The 16,169-nt window shown below is 44.5% G+C and overlaps 1 protein-coding gene across 1 annotated transcript; it reads right to left on the bottom strand.

Moving 5' to 3' along the window:
• Positions 1 to 2,259: 2,259 nt before the first annotated feature.
• LOC311108177 (delayed-rectifier potassium channel regulatory subunit KCNS3-like) lies at positions 2,260 to 8,820 on the bottom strand. The gene is made up of 2 exons (XM_084150794.1): positions 8,713 to 8,820; positions 2,260 to 4,477 (listed from the first exon to the last, which is right to left on the bottom strand). The coding sequence occupies exon 2, from the start codon at positions 4,357 to 4,359 to the stop codon at positions 2,839 to 2,841; it is 1,521 nt and encodes a 506-aa protein (XP_084006920.1). The 5' UTR covers positions 4,360 to 4,477; positions 8,713 to 8,820; the 3' UTR covers positions 2,260 to 2,838.
• Between the last annotated feature and the right edge of the window lie 7,349 nt (positions 8,821 to 16,169).

Here is a 16,169-nt window from a genome sequence, read left to right as displayed (position 1 = left end):
TGCCACGTAAGTGAAGACTTTGGCACAGACATTTTAAAGATACATGCACACTCCCTGGCATAAATCCAATAGCCAAATATATTATATAGCTGAGTTGGCAATAAATACATAACTGAATATTGAATATTTCCATGGAGGTTACTGGCTGCACTTCCATCAACGTATCCCTTGCTCAAAGAAACCCTATTGGGGAGTAACGATGGGTAACGCAGAAATATCTGCACTATGTTGCAGTGGTTTGGTTTCATTGCCATCTGAAACTCCAGGGATGGTTTCTATCAGAACCAGACTGATCTCACTGTCAACTAAAACACAGAATCAAGAAGGACAGTTTCCTTGATAACCTACTGTGATTCAAACTCATTGAAGCGGAGGGAAAAACAATGTGTTTTATTCACGTGTAGGGAGTTTGGCATTTGACATCAGCAGAAAAAAGTTGATGAAGCATTTACTATAGCTTAAAAGGGATAGTTTGCTCAAATTACAAAATTACATATTGGTTACCTTACCCTTTAAGCAGTCTTTGGACTAGGAGAGACAGCAATCCATGCTTTGGTTTTGTTTACCTGGCTGCTGTCACCGAAAGAATGCTAACTTTAGCATTTTTGTCCAAAAACCAATGCAAGTCAATATCCCCGAAATTAGCATACACTATATATACAAAAGTATGTGGACACCCCTTCAAATTAGTGGATTTGGCTATCGAGCACACAGCCATGCAATCTCCATAGACAAACATTAGCAGTAGAATGGCCTTACTGAAGAGCTCAGTGACTTTCAACATGGCACTGTCATTGGATGCCATCTTTCCAACAAATCAGTCCGTCAACTGTAAGTGCTGCTATTGTGAAGTGGAAACATCTAGGAGCAACAACGGCTCTGCCGCGAAGTGGTAGGCCACACAAGCTCACAGAACAGGGCCTCCAAACTGCCCCTGGAAGCAATGTCAGCACAAGAACTGTTCATCGGGAGCTTCATGAAAGTGGTTTCCATGGCCGAGCAGCCGCACAGAAGCCTAAGATCACCATGCGCAAAGCCAAGCGTCGGTAGTCCGACGGACGAATCTGGGTTTGGCGGATGCCAGGAGAATGCTACCTGCCCGAATGCATAGTGTCAACTGTAAAGTTTGGTGGAGGAGGAATAATGGTCTGGGGCTGTTTTTCATGGTTAGGGCTAGGCCCCTTAGTTCCAGTGAGGGGAAATCTTAACGCTACAGCATACAATGACATTCTAGACGATTCTGTGCTTCCAACTTTGTGGCAACAGTTTGGGGAAGGCCCTTTCCTGTTTCAGCATGACAATGCCCCTATGCACAAAGCGAGGTCCATACAGAAATGGTTTGTCGAAATCGTGTGGAAGAACTTGACTGGCTTGCACAGAGCCCTGACCTGAACCCCATTGAACACCTTTGGGATGAATTGGAACACTGACTGCGAGCCAGGCCTAATCACCCACCATCAGTGCTCGACCTCACTAATGCTCTTGTGGCTGAATGGAAGCAAGTCCCAGCAGCAATGTTCTAGCGGAAAGCCTTCCCAGAAGAGTGGAGGCTGTTATAGCAACAAAGGGGGGACCAACTCCATATTAATGCCCATGATTTTGGAATGAGATGTTCGACAAGCAGGTGTCCACATACTTTTGGTCATGTAGTTTATTTAACATTTCCTGCAAAATCACCCCCAAAAGTCTGAAATTGATTATGTAACTAAAACATGCTAATTACATAAATACATGTAGCCTAATTATTATTTTCAGCAAAGCTATGTCTACTGAGGGAGAGGGGCATCATCTTGACAGAATCCTTTTCCGTTTCTGGGATCCAGTTAACTTGCTCATTGCACCATACCATGGTTCTTATGGCCTGGAGAACACAACAATGGCTACTACATAAATATGCCCAAACCTACAGAGGTTTGGGCACATTTCCCACATTTCTGTTCTACTGGGACAGCAGCTCATCCATCCAGAGAAGATGACACATGACAGGAAATCAGAAGCCAGAGAAACTTACAAGGAGTCAAGAACATAAATGTATTGACTAGGAGTTGAACAGGTTTTTTTTTACCACCCGCTTTATGACTTTTATTCTGATCCCGAAGTTGATTTACTGTACCGCTAAGTGTAACCACTCATTTGAAGGGAATACGTATTTCGCAATGAAATTGTGTACATTCCTAGTCCATCGATGAACTAAACGAATGAAGCAAAGGCTCCGATCGATGTCACAATAAAGAGACATAATTCATCAGCTTTCGCAGGTCTGACTTTATTTGATTAGTATGTCCATACGGCCTAACCCAGGGAGCTAGCATGCCAACATACATTTCTAAGACAATGTTTCAATGACTTTCTAATCAAAGGGCCTGTATATCAGAGCTTATAGCACGTGAGGTTTTGTAGAGAGGTAATTTCAGTCTCTTTATCTACAGTTACTGTGGTCCCAAAGTATGATCCACTACCTATGATTGATGACTTGTCTTATGTGTTTTTGTTCATGCAGAGGGTGAAACATCAAATCTGAATCTCTTGATTTTCTCAAATCAATTTAGTTTTTCTTTGCATATGTAAACCTTTACTGAACTTTTGAGCGGACAAATCTGTACGATATAATGTAAATTCCTTAACATATGCATGCAACGTTGCAATATCTTGCCCAACAGACGAATTACATTCAAACCTTTATAAGTGGGATCCAAGCCCTCTCATTTCAGGGATATATTTATCAGAATAGAAAAAAATCCCATGGCCACAGTGTTGTTAAAGTCTAGAGTCAGCCATGCACGGAAGACATTAAGAGTTAACATGGAGAGCTTGGTCCTTTGAGGTGTACTGAGCTTTCTAAAGCCTCAAGCTTAATTTCGCTGCCCCATTGTCCAGAGTGTCTGTGTCACACACCTCCTCTATGTCCTGTAGGCTGGAGGCGTCCGTATCGTCCCCACCACTACTTTCACTGTTCTTGAATGCGAGGCCGCCCATGAAAGGGTACACGCCCAGACTCTGAGCGCAGAGTTCTCTGATGTTATGGTTAGTGAGCTCCAGGTCATGTCTCTCGGACGCCTGCTGACTCAGACACAGGCCCTCCTCAATGGCTTTGTTCCTCTGGTAGTACTTGGAAAACTTGTTGAAGATTATGGTGATAGGCAAGGCGACCACCAGCAAGCCGCAGAGGATGCACAGGGTGGCCACCAGCTTCCCCAGCAACGTCACCGGGCAGGTGTCACCGTAGCCCACGGTGGTCATGGTGATGGTGGCCCACCACCAGCCCATGGGAATGGTGCCCAGCTCGGTGTCCTCCTCCTCTTTCTCTGCCGAGTAGATGAGCACGGAGAAGATGGAGATGCCCACAGAGAGGAAGAGGAGCAGCAGGCCCACCTCGTGGTAGCTGTGGCGGACCGTGGCGCCAAGCGCACGCAGACCCACCGAATGGCGCGCCAATTTAAGGATCCTGAAGACGCGCATCAGCCGGAGGACCTGCACCACCTTGCCCACGTTCTCCAGGTTCTCATTCTCCTCATCCGCCGTCTCAAAGGCCAGCGTGATGTAGAAGGGCAGGATGGAGGCCACGTCGATGATGTTCAGGGTGTTGCTGAGGAACTTCCTGGGGGAGGGGGCTACGATCAATCGGATTATGAACTCGGCCGAGAAGCAGACGATGCAGACCACCTCCAGGATGGCCAGCACGGGGTCCTCGATGTGCCTCTCGTTCTCGTCCACGATCTGAAACTCGGGCATGCTGTGGACGCACATGGCCACGATGGAGGTGAGCACCACGCTCAGCGAGGCCACAGCGATGATCTTGGACGAGAGTGAATGACCGGGGTCCTCCAGCCTTATCCACACGTAGCTCCGCACCTCGGCACACCACGCCCCCTTGAACTTCTCCAGGTCCTTGTCCAGGGCTGAGAGCTCCTCGAAGGACGAGTCCAAGCTGGGCGGCTGCACGTCGTCGCTTTGGATGTCCCAGTCGCGGTCCTCGATGTACTCCTTGCGCTCCTGGAACCAGTTGCTGCAGCACTCCCCTAAGTGGAGCTCCTGTATGCCCCAGTACTCAATCTCCTGGCTGAAGGAGAAGACGCACACCTCCTCCATCATGTGGATGCGGCCCGTGCGGTAGAAGTTGATCACGCTGATGAAGATGTGGGGGTTGCGGTCAAAGTAGTACTCGCGCTCGGTGGCACTGTAGTCGTCGCAGAGCTCCAGGATGGCGTCCTCGCTCCGGCAGTGTAGCAGACGGCCCAGGCGTGTGTGGGGGAAGCGGAGCAGCGTCTCCTCTGCCACCTCGTGCCGGACACCTCCCACGTTGAGGTATACCTGGTCTTCCTCATTTCCGCATCGGTGGAGGACTTGCCCATATCCCATGTTGGTGATGATGAGCCATAGGCCACATGGGCATGGAGGGAGAAGTGCTGGTGGGAATTGTAGTTTGGGATGATCAGCCTCCGGTGGCTAGTGGTGAGGTTAAGGCTCAACGGTCCATCTATGAAGAGGAGAAACATTCCAACTATCAATTGTCATTCTACCACCCATTTTAAGTATAAGGAATAGGGTTGTTCCATATGATATCAATGACTTACTGACTGCACCCCTTTTGATTTGAACAAAACCTTCCATACATGTTTGCCCCTGGTAAAAGTGGTCAGAACGTGACTTTTAGGGCCTGAATGCCAAAACATTTAGGAGATAGAGGTGCTCAAAGTTGACTCATTTTGCACACCGCACCCTACCATTAGACATCCATCTCTTCATCATTGAAAAAGATAAACGGATGATTTTGATATAATTTGAAAGCCTACAAACAGGATTGTCAAACAATTTGATAATTTCTTGAATAAAAAAAAGACATTTGTATAAAAATGTCTTTAACATCAATTATCTAAAAGCATCAGAGTGTTTGTGCCCACCATCGGTTGAGACACAGCATGTTCTTTGATTGGTGTCATGGTTTGGCTGATAAATGTACTAAAATGTCAATAAAATTGAAAAAAATGGTACCACAAAGATGGTTGGAGGTCCACACATCAGATAATGTTGACTTATAATATGCCATTTAGCAGACGCTTTTATCCAAAGCGACTTACAGTCATGCGTGCATACATTTTTGTGTATGGGTGGTCCCGGGGATCAAACCCACTACCTTGGCGTTACAAGCGCCGTGCTCTACCAGCTGAGCTACAGAGGACCACATGAGTGGGAATATCCATTGTCTTCAATTAAACTGTACATTTTCCATAGGAAACCTATTGAAACATAGATATATAGATAATAAAATATACATTCCCATTCAAGTTGACATTTGACGGTGGGTGGATATCTTTCTGGTAGTAATTGGAAGTTAAAATGTCAATTCAATTGTGTATCATCTAAATTGCAGTGGTATGAAGGGATAGGTCCATTCTATGAATTCCCTTTCTATGATTGACATTTTTACCATCTTATCCAGAGCGACTTACAGGGGCAATTAGGGTTAAGTGCCTTGCTCAAGGGCACAGACAGATTTTTCACCTAGTCGACTCGGGGATTAGAACCAGCGACCTTTCAGTTACTGGCACAACGCGCTTAACCACTAAGCTACCTGCCGCCCCATGACACCCACTGTGTATTCAAGAGTAGCCTATGCTGTCTCAGCCATGAAATGCACAACACAAACAACTCAGAACATGTAAAATAGGGTTTAAGATACACTACATGACCAAAAGTATGTGGACACCTGCTCATCGAACATCTCACTCCAAAATCATGGGCATTAATATGGAGTTGGTCCCCCCTTTGCTGCTCTAACAGCTTCTATTCTTCTGGGAAGGCTTTCCACTAGATGTTGGAACATTGCTGCGGGAACTTGCTTCCATTCAGCCACAAGAGCATTAGTGAGGTCGGGCACTGATGTTGGGCGAATAGGCCTGGCTCGGAGTTGACGTTCCAATTCATTCCAAAGGTGGGTGGAGGGGCAGCTCTCGGGAACTGTTGGGGGATCTTGGATGGTTGGTGGCCTGGCTGTTTGGAGCTTGGGCCAGTGGCCAATAGGTTGCTGGTCCGGCTCCCCGATTTGACTTGGTGGGAGATCTGTTCGACGTGCCCATGGGTGGGGCGCTTGACCCTGGTTGCTCCTGTGGGTCGCTCTGGATGGGAGTGTCTGCTAGATGACTGAATGTAATGTAAATGTTGAGCGGCTTCACTGCAGGTAGATTGTATGTTTTAATATTCAATAAAATTAAATTTAAAAACATATTTCCCTTCACTGGAACTAAAGGGCCTAGCCTGAACCATGAAAAGCAGCCCCAGACCATTATCCTCCTCCACCAAACGTATCAGTTGTCACAATACATTGGGGCAGGTAGCGTTCTCTTGGCATCCGCCAAAACTCAGATTTGTCCGTTGGACTGCCAGATGGTTAACTGTGATTCATCACTCCAGAGAACGCGTTTCCACTACTCCAGAGTCCAATGGCGGCGAGCTTTACACCACTCCAGGCGACGCTTGGCATTGCGCATGGTGATCTTAGCCTTGTGTGTGGCTGCTCGGCCATGGAAACCAGTTTCATGAAGCTCCCGACGAACAGTTCTTGTGCTGACAGTTTGGAAAGGCAAAGGCAGTTTGGAACTCTGTAGTGAGTGTTGCAACCGAGGACAAACAACTTTTATGCGCCAGGCATTGGGCGGTCCCGTTCTGTGAGCTTGTGTGGCCTACCACTTCGCGGCTGAGCCGTTGTTGCTCCTAGACGTTTCTACTTCACAATAACAGCACTTACAGTTGACCGGGGCAGCTCTAGCAGGGCAGACATTTGACGAACTGACTTGTTGGAAAGGTGGTATCCTATGACAGTGCCATGTTGAACGTCACTGAGCTCTTTATTAAGGCCATTCTACTGCCAATGTTTGTCTATGGAGATTGCATTGCAGTGTGCTCAATGTTATACACCTGTCAGCAACGGGTGTGGCTGAAATAGCCCGAATCCACTAATTTGAAGGGGTGTCCACATGCTTTTGTATATATAGCGTATGTGAAAATTAGACAAATCTGAGTTTACACATAATTATTTATTACAAAACTTTTTTCAGTATATATTATTGGTTTTAAAAGCAGTCAAATGTGTCCTAGGAATGCTATTCATGCAACCTGGTCAGAGTATTATTCTGTATTTCAAACCTTTGGTAAGCTTTCAAATGATATCAAACTAAACTGTTTATAATTTTTAGTAATGAAAACATCGATGTCTCATGGTAGGGTGGGGTATGCAAAATGGGGAAACTTTGAGCACCTCATCTTGTTTTGGTATTCAGGTCCAAAATGTCACTTTATGACCCCTTCTCCCATGGGCAAACATGTATGGAAGGATTTGTTCAAATAAAAAAGGGTGTAGTCAGAAAGTGACTGAATTCACATATAATGACCCATTTTCTGTATAAACAATCTGTCCTCTTGAATCAGCCTGGTGTCATAGACTAGACGTAACATAGTACATGTAAATCCGAGACACTGAAATTAGTATGATATGTTACGTTTGGTATGGTTACATAAGACAGATGGTTACTTAAGGTAAAAACGAAAGTAGAACGGTTAGTCAGGTTGGATGGGTATACGTATAATACGAACATCTAGTAACCTAAAGGTTGCGAGTTCGAATCTCATCACGGACAACTTTAGGTAATTAGCAACTTTTCAACTACTTACTACATTTTAACTACTGTTAGCTAACCACTTTCCCTAACCCTAACCCTTTTAGCTAACCCTTTAACCTAACTCCTAAACCTAACCCCTGCCTAGCTAACGTTAGCCCACTAGCCAACGTTAGCCACCTAGCTAGAATTCGTAACATATCATACTTTTTTCAAAATCGTAACATATTGTACCTTTTGCTAATTCGTAACATATTATATGAATTGTAATTTGTAACATATCATACGAAATGGGTGATGGACAGCCACAAATGAATACATACCATAAGTAAAGTAACATGTCATACTAAATGGAGTGTTTCAGATTGAAGTACAGAATAATACTCTGACCAGGTTGCATGAATAGCATTCCTAGGACACATTTGACTGCTTTAAAACCAATAATATATAACACCATTAAAAATATCTGCCCTGAGGCCACCAATGTTTATATCCACATACAATGGCTAGCATCAATGGGAAGAATATCAGAGTAGGGTGGGTGTGTGGTATGTTCATAGGCATTGAATGGTGGTTCAGTACTATCACTTCCTCAAGCAGGCTACTAAAGTACTAGGTTTCACCAAGGGAATCGAATTACAGGTCCTCAGCACCAGAGAAATGGGATTTGACAACAGGATGAAATGGGACCTTACATCGAGCAATTATTAAAAAATATATATCTTAATTTTTGCGGACAACAAACTATTTTGACAAGTGTTATTATAGACCCCTTTATCAGACATTGAACGGTTAAAGAATGAGACTACCCTAAGCAGCAACAGTAGTGCGTTTATTTTATTTAGGTTATTCTTGAATGGCGGCTGTAACTTTGTTCTGTCAAATTAAACCTGATAGGCTACTATTTTTTTAATTTAGGCTATAATTGATTTATTTTTCTCTTTTATACCAATTAGACTTGAGTCAATTTCCGTTTCTCACTACAATGTAGGCAATAAATTATGTTATATTATATTCTATATTAGGCAAGCATCTTCAAACAAATCGACATGATGGGCTCCCCAATAAGTTCAAAATAATAATAATACATAAAACATACCTGTTCCTGTGCCCGTTCTTTCCATTAAAATAACTTTCCGGGTAGTGATTTTCGGATTATTCTCATCTCCAAATACGTAGTAGTCCCATGCTTCATAATGAATTATCCCTAAACCGAATCGTTGTTAGTGCTCGGTGCGCGCCCGCAATAATGATCGGACAGGGAGTGCAGCAGGCTGCTTACACGCAGTCCGCTACTCCGACAAGAACGCACCAATAGAAACGGCGCGAGGATTTTGTAGTCCATAACCAAGCAAGGGTTTACTTCAATCTCCGAGATGGGAGGGGCATCGGATATGGGGGTGATTTTAGTTTTATGATTAAGTGTGGCAAATGTCTTTTTAATGCCTTGTTTTAAAAAAAAATCTGTGAATATTTGACCTGCATCGTTGAATGTTTCGTTTTCTCAATGAATATTAGGCCTACTCCTTAAATCCTGCATGGTGATTGTCTGGCCCACAATTGATGGGCAGATAAGCAATTATGAGTGTCACATGTTGTGCTACTATATAAGTATAAATGTGAGGTGCAGGAACTATAGGGTATAGGGTTGGTCAAATATAGGGCATGGCTGTAGTCGTGTATTTGATCAAAAACAAACTAGGGCTGTTCTACAATGGGTCATTTTCTTGGATCAGGGTTAGTAGCAGGCCTAGAAGAGTCCTATATGATGCAAACATTTGACTTGTCTTCATTTAAATCATTTTTCAAATGCCTTACAGGTGGTTTTGCCTGTTGATGATCGCTGTGGGCATAAAAGCACAGAAGACAGCTTCTACAAGTAAGATTCTTGCACCCTGTATATTCCGTCACTAAATGTTTGACAAGATTTTGATTGACTCACCTTTCCCATTCTAGATGACCTCAACCCTGAATGCCTGGGGAACATTATTCGTTTGATTGTGGATCGTCTTTTGGGGAGGTTTGAAGTTGATGTTATTGTCAGTGAGTTTGACTCTTTATGAATCTCTCTCCTTTCATAATTTATGCACTGAAATTGTACATGTATTTGTCAACTTTTGCTTACACCATCTCATCCCTTCCAGATGACTTGAAAGTCATAAATCTGACGCCCAGCCTGGCTACTCGTGTGGAATGAGCGTGAAATTGGACCCGATGGGCGCTGGCATGATGTTTGCTTCTGTTCTAAGCTGCTTTGCCCCGAAAATGGTAACACTAAGAACTGTAGTGTTTGCTTGAACTTCAAAGGGGCAGTTTGCCATTTAGTGTCTGCAATTGCAATCCATAATGTAATGTGTCATGGGGTTCATGTTTTTAAATTACATAATCTGTCATTAAAAACCAACTGTACCCTTTTTTTTCTATGACTTCCCTTCACTTTTTATCCTCCTATTTTAGGATGATAAGACCTTCAGCTTGGCTGGACAGCTTAGGCTGCGAGGAAACCACATGAGTGAGGACTCCGTGTACAGAGTGGGCAAAACCTGTAGCTACACCCCCTGGGCCTCCCGAGAGATTCTGTGCGACCGCACCTACATGGAGGCAAGTGAGCAGGGCATGCCCCAAGGTAGCCCAGTAATGGACTAAAGGAGCCCAATGTTACTCCAACGGCTTTATATGCTCTGGAAGCCAAACAGGCCAAATACGCCATCTAAATGTGAATCGGTTCTCCATTGCAGTATGGTTCTTGAAACATAAATCCTACTTTCATATCACATCAATAATTTCACAAATGCAAAATACACACTTGCTGTTAACAGTTGCAGCTGACAGTATTTTTTTTTCTCCAGTAACTACATGTTTGTGGCAGTGTTCTGAACATCTGTGTAAACAGAGACTTGTCTGATTTCTGTAAATGAGCTGTAACATGGAGATATGGCAGTGTGGGAACCTTAACCCTATAAAGGTGTGTAGTCATTTAACCTTGTTTTTTAAAATGTATTTCTTGCTGGTATGAGGTATTCCTTATGTTTCAGAAACCGTACCACAGTGACTAGTGTTAACCTTTAGCGCAAGCGTTGGGCTCTAAACAAAACACCCCTGGCCAGAAGAGGCTATTGTCAATAGGTGCCTAAGATAGTTGGTGTCTATGACTGGGCTAGCCCCTATGGGGAACTGTCACGCTTGTCCTAACTGCCTGTATGAATTACCTACAACTCCAGTTTTGTTTGTTCTGCATCTGTGAAACAAAACAGAGGTATTGGCTCTTAACTGTCCTTGATTCCACTCACCTCTTCAAAATTCATACAGAAGGACATGGTTAGAGGAGAGGAACCTTGGCTCGTCAATGCGTTTTGAGGAGAGCAGACATAAATTGGAAAGATTAAGAAGTGACACTAATGTATTGCCACATACTGTATAGGGAATAATGGCCTTTCTCCCCTAGGTGTCGGTCAGAAGAACTCTTCCAGCATTCCAAACCTCGCCTGAGCAGCCTATGGGAGGGTCTAAGGCGAGGAGTGGCAATCTCCGGAGAGGAGCTGAGGTAGCCAAGCTTCTAGAATGTCACTGCGAAATGAGAAGTTGGCGCGGAACTTTCCTTTAGCAAGAAGTTTTAATTCATGTTTCCATTTCCTGAAACAGGCTCTTGCTTCAGGATACAATATGACAGCAGTGGTCTTCAGTCCTAGCGAGATGGTCATGACTGTGGATGAGCTCCGAAGAAAGGGCTATGCAATAGCCAACACTCCCACAAGGCTGGTGTTGAGGAGCCCTAAGAAAGCAGAGGAGACGTACCTACAGAATGGAAGCTGACTTCCTCCATGAGCTAACTGTTTATCCCCCTATGGTTTCTGACGGAGTAGTGCAAACGTTTGGAAACTGAGTGACCCTACCTGAACTTGTCAATGTTTTACTACACAGTGCCCTACTGAACACAGCCCTGGTGTGGTTGCCCCCTGAACAGGTCGCTGGGGTTCCGATGAGGCTGCTCTCAACCTCTACCTTCTTTCAGCAGAAGTGGCTGGTGACTCGACTAGATGCAACTGCTGCTTGTCCAACACCCGGTTGAGTGAACTTTGAAAAATTAAGGTCCTATTAACCCAGTTAATTGGAACTAGACTTTCGTTCGTGTTGATCGTACCTAGGTAGTGTTGAGTGTTTTGAAACAGAAGGAACTATCTGAATTTGTCTATGGGCATATTTTTATTTGCTACAATGTTCCCTGGCCTACTGAACATGCTGCCTTGTTTCACTGCAGGGGCAGTGGCCTTCACTCCAGAAATGATCACCTGGTACATGCCCAGGCACCTAGACCCACTGATCTCCTCTGGTGCCTTCACCATGTTGGAGGTATACATGGGGATTGATGCCAAGAGGCTGGACGCTGAGGAAATGGCTGCCAGAAAATACTCCCTTTCAGTCACTGATGCTCATATTATCATTGAGATTCCGGTGGGGGCAGTCGGAGGCTACTTCAAGGTCGGCAGGGATGATAATCTTTTATTTCTAAATCAGAGTATTTATAAAGCCCCCTTTTTAACGGCAACAATTGTCAGCGCTCTGCAGTAACACTTCTCTCGTAGCCTTCTCATGGGAAAACTCTTAGAAACATGTCTTGTGTAAAATGTATCTTTATCAAGCAATATTACTAAATGATCACTTGACTGTCCCCTGCAGAGCCATATTCAGGATGACCAGTACTTCGTCACTTACGCCATTGAGCCCATGCTTGAGTTGCTGTGGATCGAGGAGGAAAATGAGGACACCAGATACAAAGTCCTCTTCCCCATCACCACACCTCTGATGGCCAGGCCTCCACAAGTTCGCAACTGTGAGTCTGGTGTAATTGAATGGTGCTGTGGGATGCCTGGGTCATGTTCTTTAGGCACCGACAGGAATCATTTCCTGAAACATGGAGTGATTATCCCTAGAAATGCAGCTTTCTACCAAGCATTTAAATGTTTTTGTGCCAATTAACAGACACGCCCTTGGACACTGAGCAGCCAGTGTTTATGTTTGAGTTGGGGACCTTCAACATCGACGTGGAGCTGCTGAATGTCACCTTTCCCACTGGGGTGTTAACTGTTGCGGAGTGCAATGCCAGAGGCTTCAATGTTCAGGAGCACAGATCCCTGGACAACACCTCGAAGACCTTCACAATGGAAGTGACCTTCTCTGACCCAGTGGTCTTTCAGGAGGTACCTTTCTCTCTAAATGCAAAGCCACATGCCATAACTGGGGTGTTGCCTAATAAGAATGGGCCAACAAAATTGAGCGACTGTATCATGACGTTTTCACCAGCAAATGGTGCTTGATTTACGATGCATCTAGTAATTCTTGAGTATATAATTTTCGTATTCCCTGTGTACTTTAAGTTATCACTTGATGTTGAATAGTTAAAACACTATCAGTTGACAATGCTCTTAACTGTACTACAGAAAAGGCCGGAACAAGGTGTCGCAGCCTTCACTCTTCAGCTGATCTACGGCCTGGTCGTCTTGCCAGAGTACACCCCTTTCTCTCACCCTGCTGTTGTGGACGCTGTACTGCAGGACGTTGGTATGTAACTGGTCTCTGGACTATGCACCACTAATCTTGACTGTTAACGCGATGATTGCAGTGAATGCCATATTTGACTTGAAAGACATGTTTTTTTTTCCCTCTGCAAAGACTGTAAGCTGTGTATTTGGAACCTGTGTCCTGTTCCCAATTTGCCAGGGTTGTGTTCATTAGGGCACACCGTAGAACTTCACACCGTTGAACTTCTTGTTCAAGTAGTACCTCCATGTTTTGTGTTTACTTAACACAACCCTGTTTGTCCTTGCAGTTCCACCATCGGTCACTGGAAACTGTGACCAGGATAACTTTTACATCACCTTGAACTACGGTAACCATAATCCCTTTTTCGTGGTTGTGGTTGGCAAGCGGCTGCTGACCAAGGAGCTTGCTCAACAGTATTTAACCGAGGGTGACACAAACTTTACCATCACGGTGCCCTTCTCTTCACCGGATGCAGTGTTTGAGGTATGATGCTCTCCCTGAACATCATGTTAAGCTAAAATTCTAAATTAAACTGACCAATGAATTCTCCCACTGGTTCCCAGTCAGTTCACTCATCATTTGTCAGGAGCAGACTGGATGTGGCTATGTTGAATCCCTACAACAACATTACCATCAAAGACTTCACCCTGGCTTGCAGCTTCCTCAAAACTCTGACTGGTTGGTTCTCAAACTAATAGTGCACAAAAATACCAAACCTGGGTTCAGACGGTAATTTTTCTCCAAAAACTGAGCCTAATTGTAGTGCCAGATGGACTTCACTTTTGGACTGTTCCCTTGTGTTAGGCAAGCTCAATTAAGGGAAGCAAGTATTGTAATGAAACATACTGTTTGATACCTCATGGTTACCTGTCCTTTGCCCCAGAGTGTTTCTCTAACGGGACGATGACCGCATTGGCGGTGAAGGTAGAGTCTGCTCCCAGTCTGAACCCCGGTCAGCTGAGCCTGAGTGACCCTGCCTGTGGCCCCACCTACAGCGACGACCGCTTCGCCTACTTCCACTTCACTGTCAACTCGTGTGGCACCACCCGGAAGGTACTTTATCCTGAGGTGATGGGTACTGTGTATGGACTGCTCGCTTCTGCAGACCCTAAAGTAAATGTCCCTCTATTATAGTTTATCAACAATGTCATGCTGTATGTGAACGAAATCTCCTTGCCAGATGAACTTGAGGGGAAGACTAATGCAGAGACTACATCAGACTCTGAGGAAGACTATCAATAAGTGATTATACGACTCATAACAATTGTAATGGATATTTATATACCGTTATCACCGTTGCGCAATACTCTAACCTTGTATACAGGGAAAATGTGGCTCATCTGCTACCAGTCATGGCCTCAGGAACCAGGGGTGCTGCAGCACCCCCTGAAACTCCCCCGACAATCCTCAGCACCCCCACCCAAAACATCTTCCCGTGGCTATGCTACCAGTGTAGGCATGTTTCCCTTAAGTATTCGACCATCCCTCCATTAGGTTGACTGTGTCCTGCTACTATATGGTCAACATCACCCACACGCTGGCCTTCCTCACCAGGCCGCGCAACAATGAGCCTTCTGCAGAGACTGGGACAGGTCAGCTTATGGTCAGAATGAGACTCGCTGATGGTAAGGGTGCACTAATTTCAACTTTCGCTGCATTTTTAAATCTTAAATTGCACAACCATTGCAAAAATGTAAGCGTTATGGTGAAGGCTCAATCTTGCCTTCTGATTGCCTGGGTGGAAATTATTTCGAACCTGTAATGCTTCCACTGATCCAACCTGCTCAGATCTACTTGAGTGGCTATGGAGTCGGAGCTAGGGGTTGACTTGGTGAATTCAGCACAAGCCTCTAGTTGATGTAGTGTTTGTGATAGATGGGTCATGTTTATTGGGGGCACAACAGGATATGAAAACTATGCTTATTGTCTAAGTCCATGTATCTCCCTGTTTTGTGCCCGCTGTTTTGGGACAGTGCTTTATTTCGATCTAAACTAACATGGTTACATTCACATGTATTCAGTAGATCTTCCTAAAACGTTCAGAATATTTAGGCACGTTAGCTAATTAAGTCCTTGAGCCAGCCTAATCAGGCTATTTCTAAAGACTTCAGACCAAACCACCATAGGACTTCGTACATAAGGCGGTTGTGGTTACAGCTGTATTTCTTTATTCTGCTTAACTTGGTTCCTGTCTCTACTGGCAGCTGTGAGAAGCCGGAGGCTCCGTACCGTGTGGTCTTCCACCCAGTGGTGGCTGACGCCAGGGTCCATTTCCCTTCTCACATCAAACGCTTTGAGGTCCAGATGTTCTCCTTCGCCAAGGATCTGGATTACCTGAGTGGCCAGGTGAAGTTCTCTAAACTTTTGTTTTAGGTACATTTTGAGTGGTAATCATCCCTCTTTTAATTGTCTATTTGGTTGGTAGCTCTTCGTCCATTGTGTTGAGGTCATCTGTGACACCAATAGTCCCTCTGACCTCTGTAGTGGACAGTGTGAGAACCAGGACAACAATGAGAAAGGTATGGAATGTTTAATGATTTTCAAACACTGCCAAACACGTAACTGAACTAATAAGTTTCTCTTAACAGGGCAAAGACATCTCTGAGGAGTATCACATGTATGTTTCATCTGGACAGATTCTTCGGGTGTAGATGTCCTATGTGAGGAAAGTTCAAATAAAATGTAATAATTTGGTTTGATTCACTTGCTCTAATTTGTCTTTGCATCAGGCATGGTGGTGTTGACTGGATCAAAAAGGGCAACTTACACATTTTAAGGTAGCTTCAATGCAAATTTCCAGGTGAGCATTAAACACCAAGGCATATACTTAAGTCTCATCTGACATGTATAAATCAACCCTTTTTGTAATCATACAACTTAACCAGCCACCCTAGTGTTAAGTTGCAAACCAACTTCCCATCTGGGGAAATCTGACTTTACAATAAACAGTTGGTATAAAAGCCTTCCGGTGTCTAGGAGGAACGGAGTCAGTGTTCCAGCAGGTTGTTCCCCCAA

Source organism: Coregonus lavaretus (assembly GCF_964263955.1).
Source record: "Coregonus lavaretus genome assembly, chromosome: 33".
Lineage (NCBI taxonomy): Eukaryota > Metazoa > Chordata > Actinopteri > Salmoniformes > Salmonidae > Coregonus > Coregonus lavaretus.
Note: the sequence above shows the minus strand (reverse complement) of the source record. Positions and strands in the feature narration are given on the sequence as shown.

Bases quoted from the DNA above. Each gene is read 5' to 3' on its own strand.
- LOC311108177 (XM_084150794.1), bottom strand. From the start codon at position 4,359: ATGGGATATGGGCAAGTCCTCCACCGATGCGGAAATGAGGAAGACCAG.